The sequence below is a fragment of the Myxine glutinosa genome, chromosome 10 (assembly GCF_964187855.1).
Source record: "Myxine glutinosa chromosome 10, kmMyxGlut1.1, whole genome shotgun sequence".
Taxonomy (NCBI): domain Eukaryota; kingdom Metazoa; phylum Chordata; class Myxini; order Myxiniformes; family Myxinidae; genus Myxine; species Myxine glutinosa.
This window is the reverse complement of record NC_136270.1, coordinates 118,294,031-118,318,128: the sequence shown is the minus strand read 5'-3', so window position 1 is coordinate 118,318,128 and position 24,098 is coordinate 118,294,031. Positions and strand designations below refer to the sequence as shown.

General features: G+C 37.4%; 1 protein-coding gene across 1 annotated transcript in view; it reads right to left on the bottom strand.

Annotated features, from left to right (window-relative positions):
- LOC137433836 (CUGBP Elav-like family member 4) overlaps positions 1-24,098 on the bottom strand; it is a 577,562-nt gene that overhangs the window by 157,112 nt on the left and 396,352 nt on the right. Inside the window, 1 exon segment of the mRNA XM_078785224.1 lies at positions 18,142-18,170. Within this exon segment, the coding sequence (XP_078641350.1) occupies positions 18,142-18,170 (29 nt within the window).

The following is a 24,098-nucleotide window of genomic DNA, read 5'->3' as shown; positions in this document are numbered from 1 at the left end:
ATTGACAAGCAATACCCCACTGGTATCGTCAATGCTCGTAAGAGCGGCTGGCACTCCAGTGGAGTCAAAGCAGCCACCCTCGAGTCCTGAGGCCGTCCCTCTGCCAGCCCAGAGGCCCAGTACAATCCTGCGGAATCTAATCCGGTGTGCGGGTTTCACCGGCTTGCTCTCCACGAGAACCCGGTCCCACAGGTACACACAGCCAATACGGTGACATTTTCCTTCACTCGCAAGCAATCTGCTCCCGCTCCATTTACACTAGCGCTGAGCAGCCATCCAGTCCATCACCCCACACTCCCATATTGACTGAAGGGCCTTCGACCATCTCCTAACATTGGGAATTTGCTTACAGATTCCAGCAGGATTGTATTTTAAAATCAGACTCTCTCCCGTCGTCGCATGGCCACAGCTTGCTTTAAGCAAATGCATTTTACCACGTGGACAGATTAAACATGAAATATGAACAAGAAGTAAACATAGACACAGAGCAACGCCATTTGCCTGTGCTCTCCTAACCTAATCTAACTTAAGACACCCATTTTTCTTTGAAAAAGTAGTTTACATTTTCAGCAATACTCAAGTAATTGCCCAGGGTACAGAGACGAGGGGACCTACTTTTTTCGGAAAACAACCACGATTTCTTTTCAACATTCCAAATACAAATAGGAAAAGCAGAACTACATCCCCATCTGAAGTGTGCTCCAGGATAGAACACTCTTTGCAAAAGGTCTACAGGGATGGAAGTAGTAATCACATTCGACTCCGCAAGGGAGGGAATTTCTGGCAGGTCTGAGCTATCCTGCCATCCCACGGCCTCCAAGATCCAGGCCTGACCATGGAATACAATCAAGTCCATGGAATGTCGATGACGTCGATGCATTCCGAAGGTATCCGATGCAATTCAAAGTAATTGTCTTGATGTCCAGGAAAGATGGAATTTAAAAATTATGGACTCACTGTGGGTCTCCACAGCACGGACCGTAGTTCTCTAAATTCTTTAATCTCTCCGTGAAACTGTTGTAATGAAAATTCATTTCACTTGAAAGCAGGCTGGGGAATTGCTCATGATACCTCCTTTTTTACAATAAAAACAATAATTGTACTTACTATGATGCCATTACAACAAGTAAGGGTGTATTCTCTCAATTCCAAATAAATGTTTGTATCTCGGACACAATCTACAGGGTCGTCCATATGTCTTGTTATCCCCATGTCATGTATGTATGACTGTTACGATCTGGCCTCGGGGGTAAAATGTGGGATATATTAGAGTAGTTATTTAATTGTACATGTTAGAATAAGTGTAATGTAATTCCTGTAATTAATGAAATGTGTTGAGCACGGCTTTAGAAGGCACTAGAAGCCTTTTAGAAAGCCCCACCCCAGTGGTTGTATCTAAGCCCCGCCTACTCCCCCGCCCTGCAATCTTAAAGTTCCCGTGTCATCCATCTGTCCACTGTTTAACTTTCCACAATCCGCAGCAACCAGCGGCTAACAGCAACATAGCATAAGTGGGCCAAAGGTCAGCAAACAGGTAGCTGGAACTTCCTCATTCCACGGGCAGTGAAGACACGCCACCGGTGGTCGCCCCCTGGGAGCTCTACACAACATATAGCAAACCCTGAGTTAGTTATCTCGTTAGTATATGTGCTGAGACAGTGTGCTTCATTTTGTACACAGGATGGGGGAACATGCATTGTGTGGGATTTGGCAATGAGTATGTCCCACTTGGGGTGAGAGAGAGCATGTGGCAACCCTTGCCCCCTGAACTCATGCCCTGAGCCGGAGGCATAAAAGCCCAAGTGCAGAAAGGCTCGCTGCTGTTCGTGTGCGCTGGAGATCTTTTTGGGATGAAACCTGTCTGCGTGTCTGTGCTGAGTTGGGACAGGCTGCGCAAAGCTGGGACAAGTTACCTTCGCTGATACGAGTTCTGCTGGCCCGAGACAGGCGGCATGGGGCGAGACGAGCATGAGGGTGAGGTCTTCAGTGCACTGCAGCTCCACTGTGACTTACATGATCTTTTCTTGCTTTCCCAAAGAACCCCTAATTTGACTACTTGAGATGCACAAAGCGCTTCAACAACTCTAAGAGTTACCCTCTGTCCCTAAGTGGGTGAGGCACTGTTTCGCACCTCACACCTTTACTCTAAGCTTACATTATCGATACGCTACACCACTCCCAGCATCACATCGACACCCCATGGTCCTTGCTCCATACCCTTCCCCTACCCTCCATTGTGCGATCGCCACAGGCCCACCTTGTCTGTGTCAGGTGAGCCAGCGGCTGGTGCCAAGCTCCGTTTTGCTTCTTATCTCCTCATCTCTTTCTAATCTACTTTCCCAGTTGAATGATGGTACCAGTCTCTTGTGTCTAGTCACAAGGAAGGGGAAAAACATACATGTCAGGGGTAAGTCTGCTCTTTTGTGTCTTTGATTGGTCTGCTTGTAATATGTGTTTCATGATTACAGCAATACCCTGTTTTATGCCATTTCGACCTACGTCAAATCCGACTTTACGCCACTCTTCTAGAGTCAATTTCAGTTCAGCGAACGTCATTATGTGCGACTTTACGTCACTCCTACATCATAATAGGAGGACGTGAAAAAATATATTTAAAATAAATAAAATAGTACATAAAAATTAACAATAAAATAAGCTAAAAAAACAATTTAAAATACAATAAAAAGCACATTAAAAAAAATATATAAATGTATGTATACGTACGCGTAGCTGCTGGTTCTCATTCAAAACAAAGGCGACGCCATATGCATTTTGTCCTGTGCTGCGGTCGCGTGCTTGCTTTGCCTTTCGCTGTTATCTTTGTGATTATTCCATTACTGTGTAAAACTAGAACGGGCACTCGGTAGAGCGCATACCTTCGCCGCAGCTACTGTTCTGTACTTGGTAAAAATACGATTTTGACCTTTTCGTGACCTTGACCTTGACCTTTGACCCGATTGCTCCCAAAATCTAATCAAATGTGTCCCGTATAATAACCTATCATCCCACCAAATTTCATGCGAATCGGTTGAATACTTTTTGAGTTATGCGAATAACATACACACACACACACAGACATACAAATAAATACACAGCGATCAAAACATAACCTTCCGCTTTTGCGAAGGTAACAACCAACGCAACGTGGCAACGGTGAAACATGACGACGATGCCGGCTCGGACGACCGTCCGTGGCAGACGTCACGTCATGTCACGTCACCGTGCAGAGTGTGCAGTGTCCGTGACGTGGTCAGGCCCCAGGGCCCATGTGAAACGAACGACCGTGTCATGCCTCGAGCCGGGGTGCCTTGTCGGGCACCTCACCGGCATCCGGCGTCGACGAACCAATCGACGTGTGCATGTGCACATGTGCATGGATTTGCAAATGCCTGCTTGTACATCGTCGTTTCTGCGTATAATCGCATCGTCTAAAAAAAAGAAGCACGCAACTTTGACCGCTCGAGGAAAGACGGGGCACGCCTACGACTCGGAGGCGAGCGTCGATCCCCGGGGCGGCCGGGTTCACGGAACCCTGAGCTCGTTCGTTCGTCACAGATGACACGACACGACCACCGGTGAAACTGCTCGCCCGTTTTACGTCAAAAACCGAGTTATGTCACGGCTTATGGAACCAATTAATGACGTAGGCCGGGGTATTGCTGTATTGTCTCTTGTTTGATTGTAAATAAATGCTTGCTGTTTTGTTTGGTAAACATCTTTCAAACCTGTTAGATTGTGTCTTTTCCATCAATGGTTACCCACAATTTCGCTCAGCCGTACCTGATAAGTGGACGGGTGGAACGTTGAGAGCTCGGTGCCCCAGTTAAAGTAATTAAATCATAGAGCTAAAAAAGGCCCTCGATGGAACGCATACCTCTGTTGGGCTGAAGAGTTTATGTTTTGTATCCGAATGATAGGCCGGATCTGGATTCGGACCTGAACCAAAATCAAATCGGCTTGTTATTGTCGCCTAATCAACTCATCCAGCTAGTTTTGTCATAATCCGTCCATAACTTTTTGGAACATCGTGCTATACATCGTTTTTGGCCCTACCTCTCTCTCAATGTTGAAGAATCACTTGTAAAATTAAAAAATTCTCGTATTCAGATCCGGTTTCGGATCTTCACCAAAATCTAAACATTTCATCCTTGTCACATACTCGACCTGCCCACCAAATTTTGTGCGAATCTGTCCACAACTTTTTGAGATATCCTGTTCAGACAGACAGACAGACAGACAGACAGGAGTGAAAACATAACATTGGTCCACCTTCGGTGGCGGAGTTAATAAGGTAACGTGACTCTGGGCACGAGACCCTGCCATATTTGCTTGCATTAACCAGCGTCTGCGGTTGCTTAGCAACCCGTCAGGCCGCGGATCAAGTTATCCATACCTGGCGGCTTCAGGGACACAGGTCGAGCGGCGGCGGGTCTGAACGACCCTCTTGTGCATCCCGACGTGCTCACCTCATATCCGTAACAAAATATATGTAACCTTCCCGAGTGGTCACAAACAGTTACATGGCGTGGGGGGCTCTCTCTCAGTAATCACGTGTCACACAATGACGGAGAAGGTTACATTTGCTAGCAGAGGCGAATGAGACGTGGATCAGGTTTTAAATTCGAGCTCTTGGTGGATTCTTCAGGTCATCAAGAATCTCCGCCATTAGACTAGGAATTGAAGGGGCTTGAGGAGCGTGGTCTGGGGTTGTGCGCGTGCCCTCCCTGGGGTCGCGCCTCGTGCGCGCGAGCGTGGGTCTCACACATGGAGACGAGCGAGGTCTCTTGGCAGGCACGGCTCGTCACGCGTCGCAGTTACCCGGCGTGCTTTGACCTTATCCCGAAAAGGCGGGATAAACAGACGTGTTGAGAGCTCCTTAAAATATTCATGGGCAGCGCACCTCGGAACGGCTTGGCTCGGACGGGCTCCGGGACGATGCGCTTCGGGAGCGAAGGCCCGGGCTCAGACAAGGTGTCGTGTCTGCGGCGGATAATGCTCGACAAGATGAAAGATAACCCCGATGATGAAACTAAAACTCTTTTACGATATTAATCCCAATCCTCTCCTCAGATCCGTGTGCAACTCAAACAGATCAACAACTCACCCTTCCCGCCATTTCCCATCTGTAACTCAGTCCAACCTTATGTTCTTCTTTCCAAATTGTTGTTGTACACAACTTGGCTGGTTATTTTTATTATTGAGAAACGTTCTCCTTACACTTCTTGCTTAAGGATATCTTCACCTTCCCCACCCCAATCCCACTCGAAACCACAACTACAGCGGAAAATAAAATAATAAAATAAAATAAAATGAAATAGAGTAGAGTAGAGTAAAATAAAATAGAATAATAAAATAAAATGGAATAGAGTAGAGTAGAGTAAAATAAAATAGAATAATAAAATAAAATGGAATAGTGTAGAGTACAGTAAAATAAAATAGAATAATAAAATAAAATGGAATAGAGTAGAGTAGAGTAAAATAAAATAGAATAATAAAATAAAATGGAATAGAGTAGAGTACAGTAAAATAAAATAGAATAATAAAATAAAATGGACTAGAGTAGAGTAGAGTAAAAGAAAATAGAATAATAAAATAAAATGGAATAGAGTAGAGTAGAGTAAAATAAAATAGAACAATAAAATAAAATGGAATAGAGTAGAGTACAGTAAAATAAAATAGAATAATAAAATAAAATGGAATAGAGTAGAGTAGAGTAAAATAAAATAGAATAATAAAATAAAATGGAATAGAGTAGAGTACAGTAAAATAAAATAGAATAATAAAATAAAATGGAATAGAGTAGAGTAGAGTAAAATAAAATAGAATAATAAAATAAAATGGAATAGAGTAGAGTACAGTAAAATAAAATAGAATAATAAAATAAAATGGAATAGAGTAGAGTAGAGTAAAATAAAATAGAATAATAAAATGAAATAGAGTAGAGTAGAGTAAAATAAAATAGAACAATAAAATAAAATGGAATAGAGTAGAGTAGCGTAAAATAAAATAGAATAATAAAATAAAATGAAATAGAGTAGAGTAGAGTAAAATAAAATAGAATAATAAAATTAAATGAAATAGAGTAGAGTAGAGTAAAATAAAATAGAACAATAAAATAAAATGGAATAGAGTAGAGTAGAGTAAAATAAAATAGAATAATAAAATAAAATGGAATAGAGTAGAGTAGAGTAAAATAAAATAGAATAATAAAATAAAATGGAATAGAGTAGAGTAGAGTAAAATAAAATAGAATAATAAAATAAAATGGAATAGAGTAGAGTACAGTAAAATAAAATAGAATAATAAAATAAAATGGAATAGAGTAGAGTAGAGTAAAATAAAATAGAATAATAAAATGAAATAGAGTAGAGTAGAGTAAAATAAAATAGAACAATAAAATAAAATGGAATAGAGTAGAGTAGCGTAAAATAAAATAGAATAATAAAATAAAATGAAATAGAGTAGAGTAGAGTAAAATAAAATAGAATAATAAAATTAAATGAAATAGAGTAGAGTAGAGTAAAATAAAATAGAACAATAAAATAAAATGGAATAGAGTAGAGTAGAGTAAAATAAAATAGAATAATAAAATAAAATGGAATAGAGTAGAGTAGAGTAAAATAAAATAGAATAATAAAATGAAATAGAGTAGAGTAGAGTAAAATAAAATAGAACAATAAAATAAAATGAAATAGAGTAGAGTAGAGTAAAATAAAATAGAACAATAAAATAAAATGGAATAGAGTAGAGTAGAGTAAAATAAAATAGAATAATAAAATAAAATGGAATAGAGTAGAGTAGAGTAAAATAAAATAGAATAATAAAATAAAATGAAATAGAGTAGAGTAGAGTAAAATAAAATAGAATAATAAAATTAAATGGAATAGAGTAGAGTAGCGTAAAATAAAATAGAATAATAAAATAAAATGGAATAGAGTAGAGTACAGTAAAATAAAATAGAATAATAAAATAAAATGGAATAGAGTAGAGTAGAGTAAAATAAAATAGAATAATAAAATAAAATGGAATAGAGTAGAGTACAGTAAAATAAAATAGAATAATAAAATAAAATGGAATAGAGTAGAGTAGAGTAAAATAAAATAGAATAATAAAATAAAATGGAATAGAGTAGAGTACAGTAAAATAAAATAGAATAATAAAATAAAATAAAATGGAATAGAGTAGGGTACAGTAAAATAAAATAGAATAATAAAATAAAATGGAATAGAGTAGAGTAGGGTAAAATAAAATAGAATAATAAAATAAAATGGAATAGAGTAGAGTACAGTAAAATAAAATAGAATAATAAAATAAAATAAAATGGAATAGAGTAGGGTACAGTAAAATAAAATAGAATAATAAAATAAAATGGAATAGAGTACAGTACAGTAAAATAAAATAGAATAATAAAATAAAATGGAATAGAGTAGAGTCCAGTAAAATAAAATAGAATAATAAAATAAAATGGAATAGAATAGAGTACAGTAAAATAAAATAGAATAATAAAATAAAATGGAATAGAGTAGAGTACAGTAGAATAAAATAGAATAATAAAATAAAATGGAATAGAGTAGGGTAGAGTAAAATAAAATAGAATAATAAAATAAAATGGAATAGAGTGGAGTACAGTAAAATAAAATAGAATAATAAAATAAAATGGAATAGAATAGAAAATAATTCATAGAATGGAATAGAATATAATTTAATGGGGGTGGAGGTATTGTTATCTCGAAGCAGACTAGTTAACCCCTCCCAGCTCTTTTTGTTCTGGAAGACACATTTTTTTTACATTTGTCTCGTTTCAATCCAAGGGGCCGGTTGTTCTGCTTTTGTTTTCTTTGTGTAGCCCCCACCTCGAGTGGCCCGGCCGCCCTGTAGGCTTTGTGGCGGGCAATATCCCATAAAAAAGAATAATAAAATGAAATGAAATAGAATATAATAGGAGTAAAATAAAGTGAAATAAAATAGAATAGAATAATAAAAAATAATTTAAAAATGAAATAGAATAGAATAGAATAATAAAATAAAATAAAATAGAATAGAGTAAAATAAAGTTAAATAAAATAGAATAGAACAATAAAAAAAATTAAAAAACTAAATAGAATAGAACAATAAAAAATATAGAATAATAAAATAAAATGAAATAGAATATAATAGAATATAATAAAATAATAAAATAAATGAAAGTAAAGAAAAGTAAAGTAGAATAGAATAGAATAGATTAGAATAGAATGGAATAGAATAGAATATAATATAATATAATAAAATAGAATATAATTAAATAGAATAGAATAAAATAGAATAGAATAGAATAAAATAATAAAATAAATGAAAGTAAAGTAAAGTAAAGTAGAATAGAATAGATTAGAATAGAATGGAATAGAATAGAATAGAATAGAATAGAATAGAATAGAATAGAATAGAATATGATATAATAAAATAGAATATAATTAAATAGAATAGAATAGAATAGAATAGAATAGAATAGAATAAAAGAATAAAAGAAAATAATGCAAAGTAAAATAGAATAGAATAAAATAATAAAATAAAATAAAATAAAGTAAAGTAAAATAGAATAGAACAGAAAATAGAATAGAATAAAATATAATATAATATAATATAATAAAATAGAATATAATAAAATAGAATAGAAGAAAATAAAATAGAACAGAAAATAGAATAGAATAGAATAGAATAAAATAGAATAGAATAGAATAGAATAAAATAATAAAATAAAATAAAATAAAATAAAAGAATAGAATAGAATAGAATATAATAGAGTAGACTATAATATAATAGAATAATAAAATAAAATGGAATAGAGTATAGTACAGTAAAATAAAATAGAATAATAAAATAAAATGGAATAGAGTAGAGTAGAGAAAAATAAAATAGAATAATAAAATAAAATGGAATAGAATAGAAAATAATTCATAGAATGGAATAGAATAGAATTTAATGGGGGTGGAGGTATTGTTATCTCGAAGCAGACTAGTTAACCCCTCCCAGCTCTTTTTGTTCTGGAAGACACTTTTTTTTTTACATTTGTCTTGTTTCAATCCAAGGGGCCGGTTGTTCTGCTTTTGTTTTCTTTGCGTAGCCCCCACCTCGAGTGGCCCGGCCCGGCCCCCCTGTAGGCTTTGTGGCGGGCAATATCCCATAAAAAAAGAATAATAAAATGAAATGAAATAGAATATAATAGGAGTAAAATAAAGTGAAATAAAATAGAATAGAATAATAAAAAATAATTTAAAAATGAAATAGAATAGAACAATAAAAAATATAGAATAATAAAATAAAATGAAATAGAATATAATATAATATAATAAAATAATAAAATTAATGAAAGTAAAGAAAAGTAAAGTAGAATAGAATAGAATAGATTAGAATAGAATTGAATAGCATATAATATAATCTATCTATAATTCCAGTAATCTCTGTATGTCTGTATGTCTGTGACCGCTGTTTCTCGACAACCACGGGTCCGATATACTTTAAACTTGCCAGGTATATTGCTGGGGACCTGAGGATGTGCCTTTTCAAGGTTTCATATTAATCGGAGAAGTAGTTACCGAGCTATGTCCAAAAAACGATTCAACCAATCAGAGAGCAGTGAGCTATCACGTGTGCCGAACGTGCCGAACAGACTCTGCCTCGGACGGCACATTTGAGAGCGTATTCATTTATTTCACGTTGGCAAACTATGTTGGCGTTAAACTATGTTTTAAAACTAATTAAAACTAATTTGCGATTCTTTCGCTTTCCTGCGCGTTTGTGCACGCTATGGCGATTTCTTTACCAAACTCCGCAAGCCGTTCGCTTTGGACCAAACCATTTCATGTAAATAGAGGGGGGGGATTGTCACCGTACTCGCAAGCCGTTCGCTTTGGACCAAACCATTTCATGTAAATAGAGGGGGGGGGATTGTCACCGTACTCGCAAGCCGTTCGCTTTGGACCAAACCATTTCATGTAAATAGAGGGGGGGGATTGTCACCGTACTCGCAAGCCGTTCGCTTTGGCTTTGCGAATGGACCAAACCATTTCATGTAAATAGAGGGGGGGGGGGATATAATTTTACATATATATATAGTACGGGCATGCCCTAGTATAATAAAATAGAATATAATTAAATAGAAAAAAATATGAATGAATGATCGTTTTAAGGCCATTTTCCCTGCTGGAGCAGGGGTTAGCCTTGCGGGCCCCATGACAATCATGGTTCCCTGTTTGAGGCAATGTTTTTATGGCCGGATGCCCTTCCTGACGCCAACCCTTGGTCACGCTCTTACGTAGCGCAGGGATATGGTGTACACACCGTGATCATTCATCCCAGCAAGCTGGTACTCAATTTGCCGACCTCGGAAGGATGACAGGCTGAGTCAACCCCCCTGGCGTTAATTCAGCGATCGACCGGGATTCGAACCCAGGATCCTAGAATCCCAAGCCGGCATGCTAACCGCTAAGCCAACACCAGGGCTAAATATAATTAAATAGAATAGAATAAAATAGAATAGAATAGAATAAAATAATAAAATAAATGAAAGTAAAGTAAAGTAAAGTAGAATAGAATAGAATAGAATAGAATAGATTAGAATAGAATGGAATAGAATAGAATAGAATAGAATAGAATAGAATAGAATAAAATAGAATAAAATTAAATAGAATAAAATAGAATAGAATAGAATAAAATAATAAAAGAAAATAATGCAAAGTAAAATAGAATAGAATAAAATAATAAAATAAAATAAAATAAAGTAAAGTAAAATAGAACAGAAAATAAAATAGAATAGAGTAAAATAAAGTTAAATAAAATAGAATAGAACAATAAAAAAAATTAAAAAACGAAATAGAATAGAACAATAAAAAATATAGAATAATAAAATAAAATGAAATAGAATATAATATAATATAATATAATAAAATAATAAAATAAATGAAAGTAAAGAAAGTAAAGTAGAATAGAATAGAATAGATTAGAATAGAATGGAATAGAATAGAATAGAATAGAATAGAATATAATAAAATAGAATATAATTAAATAGAATAGAATAAAATAGAATAGAATAGAATAAAATAATAAAATAAATGAAAGTAAAGTAAAGTAAAGTAGAATAGAATAGAATAGATTAGAATAGAATGGAATAGAATAGAATAGAATAGAATAGAATAGAATAGAATATAATATAATATAATATAATATAATAAAATAGAATATAATTAAATAGAATAGAATAAAATAGAATAGAATAGAATAAAATAATAAAAGAAAATAATGCAAAGTAAAATAGAATAGAATAAAATAATAAAATAAAATAAAATAAAGTAAAGTAAAATAGAATAGAACAGAAAATAGAATAGAATAAAATATAATATAATATAATATAATAAAATAGAATATAATAAAATAGAATAGAGGAGAATAAAATAGAACAGAAAATAGAATGGAATAGAATAGAATAAAATAGAATAGAATAGAATAGAATAAAATAATAAAATAAAATAAAAGAATAGAATAGAATAGAATAGAATATAATAGAATAGAATATAATAGAATAGAATAATAAAATAAAATGAAATAGAATAGAATAGAATATAATAAAATAATAAAATAAAATAAAGTAAAATGGAATATAATATAATAATATAAAATAAAATAAAATAAAAGAATAGAATAGAATAGAACAGAAAATAGAATATAATAAAATAGAATATAATAAAATAGAATATAATAAAATAGAATATAATAAAATAGAATATAATATAATAAAATAATAAAATAAAACAAAATTAAACAAAATAGAAATGAAATAAAATAAAGTAATAGAATAAACCGAAACGATCCTTTACAATCCAATCCGTGGTGTCCATTCACGTCTCTTCCATCATGGATGCTTTAATCCTTCTTTGTGTGCCTTGTACACCATGAGGGCACCTCTCCCTCTCCTCTCCATCCCCCAAACCACCTTCCCACATCCCACCGCTCACCCTGACCTTTGGTCTCATATTTTTTCAATGTTACTATCTACGAGTACAACCACACAACACGACCATCTTAACCATCGACCACCACAAAAGACAAACACCTTTAGCATCTACCACCACACAACACAACTACATTTACCATCTTCCACATGACAAAACAACCAGAAATATCTTTGACTGGAACAAGGGGAATGAGGAGGAAACTTTGGAGAGTTCTCCATAGACCATAACCATGTAGGCCTAGGTCTACCACCACACATGCAGGGCGTGTTCGTAATGTTCAAATATATATCATCATAGGTTCACATTAGTGGTTTCACACACTTGGATGGCGCTGCCATCTAAATGGATGGATGGCACCATCATCATCTAACTTGGATGGCACCTCAAGGGATTCATGCGCAGGACAAAATGCTCAGCATGGAACCTCTTAGAAATAAAGAGACAGAGGGACAACGGGGAGGAAGAAGCACCACCACTAGAACAACTAGAATATACTGGAGGGAAGTGATGACTACCGCCATTTTGTTTCTGTTCGAAGATGTCATGGTTACCTCTGTCACTGAAGCTGGGCGGAGGTTGTTTTCACACCTGTCTGTCTTTTTGTATGTCAATCGCCTACAGCTCACATTTGTTATTACAATCTTCACGGAACTTCACCACCTGGTAGAGGTAGTGACAAGCTGGAAGCCTATTCTTTTTGAGGTAAATAGGTTAAAGGTCAAGGTCACATAAATCGCCAATTTTCAACCGATTCACTTCATCCGAAATCCTTCATTTCATCATTTCATCCTTCATTTCATTTCATCCTTCATCCTTCATTTCGGATACTTCCTGTATCCGAAAAATACAGGCGGACGGTGAACCCTCGTCGACGTGAAGTCTTGGTCGACCCATGTGAGTATGTCTATTAATTATGTACTGTTTGAATATGAGTTGGACCTTGACTACGTCTATTAATTACGTTCTATTGGAACATACCTTTTCGACATGTAGACCTTTAGAGCCCTTACACCTTTTAGACCCCTTTAGAGCACTTTAGACCTTTTATGCCCTTTGGACCTTTTAAGACACTTATATCCTTTAAACCTTTACACCCTTTATAACCGTAAGACTCTTCAAGACCCTCTAGGACCCTTATACCCCATAGAACCTGAAGACAACATTCAAACCCTAAGTCCCCTAAAACAAAATAGACCCCATTGTACCTTCTGTCTGAAGGTCTTTTGCAACAACACTTGAGAGTTGCCAGTCATAATCAATAGCCCTCCCATTGGTTATTGGTAAACCACCTCTAAGCTAAGAAAGCGCAAAATAGAATGAATTATGTAAATTTATCTTTTTTTTTCAGGTTCTGCTCATCTTGATTTGTGTCATTGCGAAAAGTCTCACGTGGAAAAGACAAAACGGTGTCCATGACAACAATTTCATCCCATTTTAATAAAATTGGATATTTCTTTGATGATATTTTTTTCCAAACATCGGGAATTTTTCAAGATATCAGATTTAAACTTACACACCTTATTTGTATGTATTTGTAGTATATGTATATAAAATCTGGTCAAAATTAGGCAAATGTCAAGCAAGGTCAATGCCATCCAAAACATGTGAAACACCTATTAGGCGGCAATTAGAAAATGTATCAGCCAAATTTGTTAAGCACAAAATTCCATCATGCAAAACACTTGATAGGTCAAATTTTCCAAATTGCTGTTTCCATGGTCACTATTGCTACCTCTGCCACCAAAGATGGACGGGGTTAGTTTTCCTGTCTGTCTTATGTTTTCATTCCTGCCTGTCTGTTTGTCGATGTGCTTGTTTGTCAGAGAGCAGGGTATCCCAAAAGGTTATGGATGGATTCGGGCAAAGTTTGGTGGACAGTTTTGGTTTATGCCAAGGACGAAATTATTACATTTTGGTGAAGATGCGGATCCAGATCAGAGAATTTGTAAACTGATTCTTCACCATTGAGTGATCGGGTTTAAACGATATATAGCACGATATCTCACAGAGTTATTGATTCAGATGAAACTTGGTGGACAGGTTGGGTGTGTGACAGCGACAAAATTATTCGATTTTGGAGAAGATCTGAGTCCGGATCCAGGCACGAGAATTTTTTAATTTTTTAAGTGATTCTTCATAATTGAGAGAAAGGACCAAAAACGATATATAGCATATATCAAAAAGTTGTGGATGACTTATGACAAGACTTGGTGGATGACTTGGATAGGTGACAAGAACAAGCCGATTAGATTTCGGTTGAGGTCCGGATGCAGATCTGGCCTATCAGTGGGAGGTACAGTCACGTGAAAAAGTAAATACACCCCATGTAAAGTTTTGACTTTTTCAACATATTTCAACATACAGCTATTTGATCTTCATTTCAACAATATTGATAGATAAAGGTGATATAATATAACAAATATCATCAAACATTTACATTTTGTAGTCCATTGTATAATTTAAATAAACATAAATGCAAATTTCACATGTGGAAAAAGTAAGTACACCCCGACTTCAAATACCTAAAATTAGAATCAGGTGCACCAGCTCAGGTGCAAATGATTAGAACATCGTTAGAGAGGATCTTGGAGGAACCTGTCTTATTTAAACCTCAGACATTTAGTTTGGTTTGCTCTTTGTTGTTGACGTGTGCGGCGTCACCATGCCTAGATCAAAAGAGCTCTCTGAGGCCTTCAGAAAGAAGGTTATAGATGCCTACGAGTCTGGGAAGGGATTTAAAAAGATCTCCAAACAATTTGAAATCAATCATTCGACTGTCCGGAAGATCATCTACTTGTGGAGAAGATTCCAAACAACTGCCAACTTGTTCAGGCCAGGCCGCCCCAGCAAGTTCAGCCCGAGAGCAGACCGCAATATGCTGAAAGAAGTCTCTAAGAACCCCAGAATGTCATCATGGGACCTACAGGTAGCTCTTGCCACTGTTGATGTCAAAGTGCACGAGTCTACCATCAGAAAGAGGCTGCACAAATTTGATCTACATGGGAGGTGTGCCAGGAGGAAAGCTTTGCTGTCCAGAAAGAACATCAGGGCAAGACTAAAGTTTGCCAATGAACACCGAGGCAAAGACCAGCACTTCTGGAACAATGTGCTCTGGACAGATGAGTCAAAGGTAGAGCTATTTGGCCACAGTACCAGAAGACAAGTTTGGCGAAAACCAAAGACAGCATTTGACCACAAGAACCTGATACCAACTGTAAAGCATGGTGGTGGAAATATTATGGTTTGGGGCAGCTTTGCTCCATCAGGGCCTGGGCAACTCACCATCATATAATCCACTATGAATTCTTCATTGTACCAGAGGGTGCTTGAGGATAATGTGAGGCCATCTGTCGGAAAGTTGAAGCTCAACCGAAGGTGGACCTTGCAACATGACAATGACCCTAAACATACCAGTAAATCCACCAAGGAATGGCTGAAAAGAAAGAAATGGAGGGTTCTGGAATGGCCAAGTCAAAGCCCGGATCTAAATCCCATCGAGATGTTGAGGGGATTTGAAACGAGCTGTGCATGCAAGAAACCCCTCAAACATCACACAACTGAAAGAATTCTGCATGGAGGAGTGGGCAAAAATTTCTCCCAGTCGATGTCAGAGACTGGTAGACAGTTATAAGAAACGCCTACTTGAGGTTGTTTCTGCCAAAGGGGGCAATACCACCTATTAGAGCCAAGGGTGTACTTACTTTTTCCACTGAAGGAAATGGCATCTCTGTTAATTTTTTGTTGAAGAAATTATTGCAAAGTCAATCTTTCATTGTTTTTTGTTCAATTAGATCACCTCTATCTATAGATACTGTTTAAATGAAGATCAAATATTGATATGTCCACATATGTTAAAAAGATTTAAAAACATTTCATGGGGTGTACTTACTTTTTCCACATGCGAAATTTGCATTTATGTTTATTTAAATTATACAATGGACTACAAAATGTAAATGTTTCATGATATTTGTTATATTATATCACCTTTATCTATCAATATTGTTGAAATGAAGATCAAATAGCTGTATGTTGAAATATGTTGAAAAAGTCAAAACTTTACAAGGGGTGCTCTACCGAGTGTCGTTCTAGTTGATTTTACGATGAATGTTCTCTGACTTCCTGATCAAAAACTGATTGTCCAATTTCCTTCAAAGTTTGCATACGTGCTTGGGCACTGCCTGCCAGGTTATGAGTGCAAAATGGATTTGGCCGACCGATGACTGTGGTGCGAGTAAATATCATCATGCACTAATTTTCATTGGATGTTTTTCCTTGTGAGCTCAAAGTGGTACTCGTCTGATGTATTCACAATATGAATCTCGGTGCCAATTTTTGCTATTGTTGCTGCCCTATTTGTCTCGTTATTCTGTTGACAAAGAGACAAACAAGAAAGACGTCGTGCAGAACACGATACTTGCACAAAAAATACAGATAAAAATCCACCCACATCCTCCCCCTCCCAAAGAAAAGGTTTCCATGGGGACATCAAATTGTCCATTTCATTAAGACTAACATTGAGGATCTTAATCAAAGCTCGGGTCAATTGGGTTAAAATTAATTCTTTTTCAGATGAAAATTGATGATGTTAGAAGTTTGACCTGGAGTTGACCTTTGACCTTTTGACCTCACAAATAACTGGTTTTTCCAATTCAGTGATGCACCATGCAATTACTCTTTAATTTTCAGGTTAATAGGATGAAAATTGATGATTTTTCAGATGAACATTGATGATTTTAGAAGTTTGACCTTTGACCTTTTGACCTCACAAATAGTTGGTTTCCCAATTCAGTGAAGCACTATGCTATTGCAGTTTAATTTTCAAGTTAATCGGATGAAAATTGACGATTTTTCAGATGAACATTGATGATTTTAGTAGTTTGCCCTTTGACCTTTTGACCTAAAAAATAGTTGGCTTCCCAATTCAGTGAAGCACTATGCAATTGCTCTTTCATTTTCAGGTTAATCGGATGGAAACTGATGATTTTCAGATGAAAATTAATGATTTAAGACGTTCGACTTTGAGTTGACCTTTGACCTTTTGACCTCACAAATAGTTGGTTTCCCAATTCAGTGAAGCACTATGCAATTGCGCTTTAATTTTCAGGTTAATCGGATAGAAATTGATGATTTTTCAGATGAAAATGAATGATTTTAGACGTTTGACCTTGAGTTGACATTTTACCTTTTGACCTCACAAATAGTTGGTTTCCCAATTCAGTGTAACTATTCGATTTTTCAAGTAACAAAGAGATGGGATCATACTAATGCTCACGCACCGGCCTAAAGGTCACGGCGAGAGTAATGAACGAACAATCATTGACCTCATGTTAAGGTTCCACACGTAATTCGTTCCGTGACAGCGGAGGATGGTTTTACCTGCAATTCTCCCTCTACACAGATTGATGCAGCAACGCTCACGGCACTCTGCCGCAGGTGCACAGTGAGAACAAGGAGCTCTCAGAGTGTGCAGATATTGAAACATCAAACCACGTATCGCGCCCCTAATATCAGCAAGCGTACCTGTTGGGATTCAAACGGCTAGGGGACACCACTCCGCAATTGAAGTTAAACTCCACCCTACAGGCTGCAGAGGGCGGTTACCGTCGATGTAAGTGGAGCGTGCATGGACATAAAGTGTGTGGGCGTTGATAGTTGTGCACTCATGGTCTGACGGAGGAAAGGACGGACAGAGCGAGGCTGCAGGTGCGCGTTTTGGGAACACACGGACGGACCATCTGACGCGCGCCTGCGCACGCAAATCATCCGGTCAAGACTCTGTCAACAGCTCTCGGCGTAAACGCGTCTTTAACGTCGAACAGTGTTTAAAAATAAAAATATATATATGTCCGCGTGTGCCCGGATAATTTCAATACAGTAGTTTGAAGTGCGGGCGGGATTAAGGCTCCATCTATATTCATGGCAATCGCGCGCAGCTTGCCAGCTTTATTGCGTAATACGCGTCTTAGCGATGCGTGAAACGTCCAAAATTCGCGCACCCAGGATATTTTATGCACACCCGCACCGAGCCTCCTCTCACCGCACTCCCTCATCGCTTTCTACGTCCTCGCTCTCTTTTTATGCCCGATTTCCATCTTCACGATTTTATTATCCCCCATTTTTCCTTCATCTCTTGAGAAGTCAGACTGGACGAAACAGGCATATTTCTTGTGGATCCACCGTGTACTTATGGTACGCTGCATTTAAAGTGTGAAAACAGCACAAACTAGATTCTTGCTGCCATCAAAATTTCAGACATGCTTTTGCTCTATTTTGTCTGCAGACGTAGATGGTTATATTTTGTTTGCACACAGTTTTTTTGTCTAAAGGTGTTTTTTTTTGTTTTTTTACAGTTTTGGTGTTTTTTTTACAGTTAGGTGTTTTGTTTTTGTCGAAAGGTGTTTTTTTTACAGTCAATTGTATTCACATACGCTGCTATTTAGTTAGGTGTGCAGCCTCGTGTTGGCTTAATGGTAAAGGTGATTGGCAGAAGATCTTAGGTTCTTGAGTTGAGCACCTATCGAGCTGTTAAATAACACCAGGTGGGTTGACTCAGCATATCATCCTTCTGAGATCAGCACTGGAAAACGGGGCACTGCATCAGCGGCACAGCGGCACTTCCAGCAATGATGCAACCAGCAGCCACAGGCTCCATACGAAATAACAATAAAGAAACGTTAGGTGTGCGATTGCACCTTGGTGTAGCCAATGTCTATCCATGGCCATTTGAATTTTGGAGTGCAGATGTCTTTGTGGCAATGAAATTGACATCCTTCCCATCTCCATCCCCTCGTCCCCCATCCTCTTCCAGACAATGTCTCAATTTCTTGTCTTTATCTTTGATAACCTCCCAAACTTTTTGCTCATCTCTTTCAATTTTTATAGACACTACACGTGTACAAAAGCTCCTCCAAGAGCTAAACGATAGAGGGAGGAATGTAAATAAACTTGCACTTGGGAGGAATGGAATAAGGGGTCTAGCATGAGTAGAGGTGCTACAAGTGGCTATAAGAATAACAAGTAGAGCTACATTCAAAGTACACAACCTCCATGCCAAATAAATAACATTTTTCAACGCGAGACAATGCCGGGGCACCGATAGCACCGGGGGGCGATGCCGCAGTGCAGCACATGAATTTCTTAATCAATTGGCTAATAGCATACCTAAATCACCAGTTTCATCCGAATCTGTAACTTTTTAAAAATCAACTAAATAAATAATTCATCGGAAAAATATATAATAATCGATTAATTGATTAATCAATAAATAAAAATTCCCTTTATAGCCAAATTACTTGGTCACTGTCATGTCCAGATATCAGCTTCCGAGCTCAAAAGGTGCCTGAGATATTGCCCAGATGAGAAAGGAAATAAATACGAGTAAGTCCTTGATAAATCGATAATGATTAAGTAATTAATCAATTAATTGATTAATCAAAAAACAAAAAATAACGTTTTTGCCAAAGCACGTGCTTACTGTTGTGCCGAAATTTCAGCTTCCTAGCTCAAAGGATGACTGAGATATCGTCCGGACAAACAAACAAACAAACAAGAACGGCACTCAGTAAAGAGAATACCTCCGCCAGGTGGACAGTTTACGTTTTGTATCCCAGGGTAGACCAGAGAATCACAGTACAGAGTCACATTTAATCAAAATCATCCGTCCACAACTTTTTGAGATATCCTGCAATGTATCGTTTTTGGCCCTATCTCCCAATGGTGAAGAATCACTTTAAAAATTATAGTAGCCGGATCCGAGTCCGGATCTTCACCAAAATATTAACATTTCTTACTTGTCACATACATTACATCTCTGGTAAATTTCGTCCTAATCCAGCCACAACTTTTTGAGATATTTTGTTCACAAACGGATAGACAGACAAACAGACAGGGGTGAAAACATAACCTCCATCCACCTTTGGTGGTGGAGGTAACAACCGGAGTGAAAACTGAGTACTCCCTTTCAGTGCACGTCATCGCCAGGCCCCCTTCGGTACCCGCTGATGACATCATGCAGCGTCTGGAGATGGCATAGGAAAGGAGCGGTGTACAAAAATATTGAATAGGAGTATGAAAGTTCGGGTATGAGAGAGAACATTAGGTGGTAATGAATAGATAGTGAAGAAGAGGACATTAGGTGGCAATGAATAGATAGAGGAAGAGGACATGACGTGGTGATTGGCTGAAATTTGAAGAACAACTGACGAGAGGACAAGGGGACAGAATCAGGGAGGTCAATTACCAACTGAAAGAGAGGAAATTTGTTCATTTTCCCCTTTTAATGTGGAATCATCTCCCGAGTCAGTCCAATGTCGAAAAAAAGAAAGGAAAGGAGAGAAGGGAGAAAAGAAAGAGACAGGGAGTATTTGGGAGATGGAGGAACAAAGTAAAAGTTTGTGAGAGGGAATGTATGGGGCAGACAGGATGGTGAAGGAGGTAGTGGGGGATAATCAAAACGATGCCACTTTTGGGTGTACATAAAATGTATATGGTGTCTTATTACCCCGTGCTTTTTGAAAAAAAAGAAAACCGGTAATATTTTAATGCGCTCCATCTGTCCGTCCGTCCGGCACGCTATTTCCTCCTAAACCGCTGCGCAGAACCTCACTAAACTTGGTAGTTATGATCACCGCATGGCACGAAGGTGCAAAGAGCAGTGCATTTTTGGCCCCACACCCTGGGGTAGGGTCAAAAGGTCAAATACACAAAATATTTAAACATTGCATATGCATTTTAAAATGCATAAAACATTTTTTCATGAAACCTTGTATATGCAATCAGCATTGGGGAACACATAAAATATGTAACAACTATTTTGATTTGACCCCCAGGTAATTCCTCAGGCCTGGGGACTTCAGGTCACAAGGGCCAAAACGGGGAAAAAATGTAACTCAAAATTTGCCTTTGGGTCAATCCTGGTGGAACCAATCCTTGTTTTAGGTGGGAAGATTGGTGATTTGCGATGGTGTGCCAAAGACTTCGCTCTTGTTCAAAAATGACTTTATTGACACTTTCGATGGTTATGGATCATATTTGTTAGATTGGATGGAAACTTAAAACAATACGGTACAGTAAAAGATTTTCTTAAACCACATGCAAAAAATCCTGGCCTCCAAACATTTACTTACATTATGCATCCACTACAACTGATATGCATACGGTACAACTCTGATATGCACATGATACAACTCTGATATGCACGCGATACAACTCTGATATGCACACGGTACAACTTTGATATGCACACGATACAACTCTGATATGCACGCGATACAACTCTGATATGCACACGGTACAACTTTGATATGCACACGATACAACTCTGATATGCACATGATACAACTCTGATATGCACATGATACAACTCTGATATGCACATGATACAACTCTGATATGCACATGATACAACTCTGATATGCACATGATACAACTCTGATATGCACACGGTACAACTCTGAATTGCACACGATACAACTCTGATATGCACACGGTACAACTTTGATATGCACACGATACAACTCCGATATGCACACGATACAACTCTGATATGCACATGATACAACTCTGATATGCACACGATACAACTCTGATATGCACACGATACAACTTTGATATGCACACGGTACAACTTTGATATGCACACGCTACAACTCTGATATGCACATGATACAACTCTGATATGCACACGATACAACTTTGATATGCACACGATACAACTCCGATATGCACACGATACAACTCTGATATGCACACGATACAACTTTGATATGCACATGATACAACTCCGATATGCACACGATACAACTCTGATATGCATGTGGTACAACTCTGATATGCATAAGGTACAACTCTGATATGCACACGATACAACTCTGATATGCACACGATACAACTCCGATATGCACATGATACAACTCCGATATGCACACGATACAACTCCGATATGCACATGATACAACTCTGATATGCATGTGGTACAACTCTGATATGCATAAGGTACAACTCTGATATGCATGTGGTACAACTCTGATATGCATAAGGTACAACTCTGATATGCATGTGGTACAACTCTCATATGCATGTGGTACAACTCTGATATGCATGTGGTAAAACTCTGATATGCACACGGTACAACACTGATATGCACGCGGTACAACTCTCATATGCATAAGGTACAACTCTGACAAGCAGATGATACAACTCTGATATGCACACGATACAACTCTGATATGCATGTGGTACAACTCTGATATGCATAAGGTACAACTCTGACATGCACACGATACAACTCTGATATGCATGTGGTACAACTCTGATATGCATAAGGTACAACTCTGATATGCATGTGGTACAACTCTGATATGCATAAGGATACAACTCTGACATGCACACGATACAACTCTGATATGCACATGATACAACTCCGATATGCACACGATACAACTCCGATACGCACACGATACAACTCTGATATGCATGTGGTACAACTCTGATATGCACACGATACAACTCTGATATGCACACGATACAACTCTGATATGCACATGACACAACTCCGATATGCACACGATACAACTCCGATATGCACATGATACAACTCTGATATGCATGTGGTACAACTCTGATATGCATGTGGTACAACTCTCATATGCATGTGGTACAACTCTCATGTGCATGTGGTACAACTCTCATATGCATGTGGTACAACTCTCATATGCACGCGGTTCATCTCTGACATGTGCATTGGACAACTCTCATATGCATGTGGTACAACTCTGATATGCACACGGTACAACTCTGATATGCACATGGTACAACTCTGATATGCACATGATACAACTCTGATATGCATGTGGTACAACTCTGATATGCATAAGGTACAACTCTGATATGCATGTGGTATAACTCTCATATGCATGTGGTACAACACTGATATGCATGTGGTAAAACTCTGATATGCACACGGTACAACACTGATATGCACGTGGTACAACTCTCATATGCATAAGGTACAACTCTGACAAGCACATGATACAACTCTGATATGCACACGATACAACTCTGATATGCACACGATACAACTCTGATATGCATGTGGTACAACTCTGATATGCATAAGGTACAACTCTGATATGCATGTGGTACAACTCTGATATGCATAAGGTACAACTCTGATATGCACATGATACAACTCTGATATGCACACGATACAACTCTGATATGCACATGATACAACTCCGATATGCACACGATACAACTCTGATATGCATAAGGTACAACTCTGATATGCACACGATACAACTCTGATATGCATAAGGTACAACTCTGATATGCACACGATACAACTCTGATATGCACATGATACAACTCCGATATGCACACGATACAACTCCGATATGCACACGATACAACTCTGATATGCACACGATACAACTCTGATATGCACACGATACAACTCTGATATGCACATGATACAACTCTGATATGCATGTGGTACAACTCTGATATGCATGTGGTACAACTCTCATATGCATGTGGTACAACTCTCATATGCATGTGGTACAACTCTCATATGCATGTGGTACAACTCTCATATGCATGTGGTTAAACTCTGATATGCACGCGGTACAACACTGATATGCACGCGGTACAACTCTCATATGCACGCGGTTCATCTCTGACATGTGCATTGGACAACTCTCATATGCATGTGGTACAACTCTGATATGCACACGGTACAACTCTGATATGCACATGGTACAACTCTGATATGCACATGCTGCAATTCTGATATGCATGTGGTACAACGCTGATATGCGCGTGGTACAACTCTGACATGCACACGGTACAACTCTGATATGCACATGGTATAACTCTGATATACACATGCTGCAATTCTGATATGCATGTGGTACAACGCTGATATGCACGTGGTACTACTGATATGTGCGTTGTACAACTCTGATATGCGCGTGGTACAACTGGGATGTGCACGTGGTACAACTGATATGCGCGACTCTGAAATTGGTTATAATCCTGTCAATTACTGCAACACTAGCCTTACATTTACCCAATCGTTGCCAGTATTATACGAAATGCTTCCGCAATTGGTGC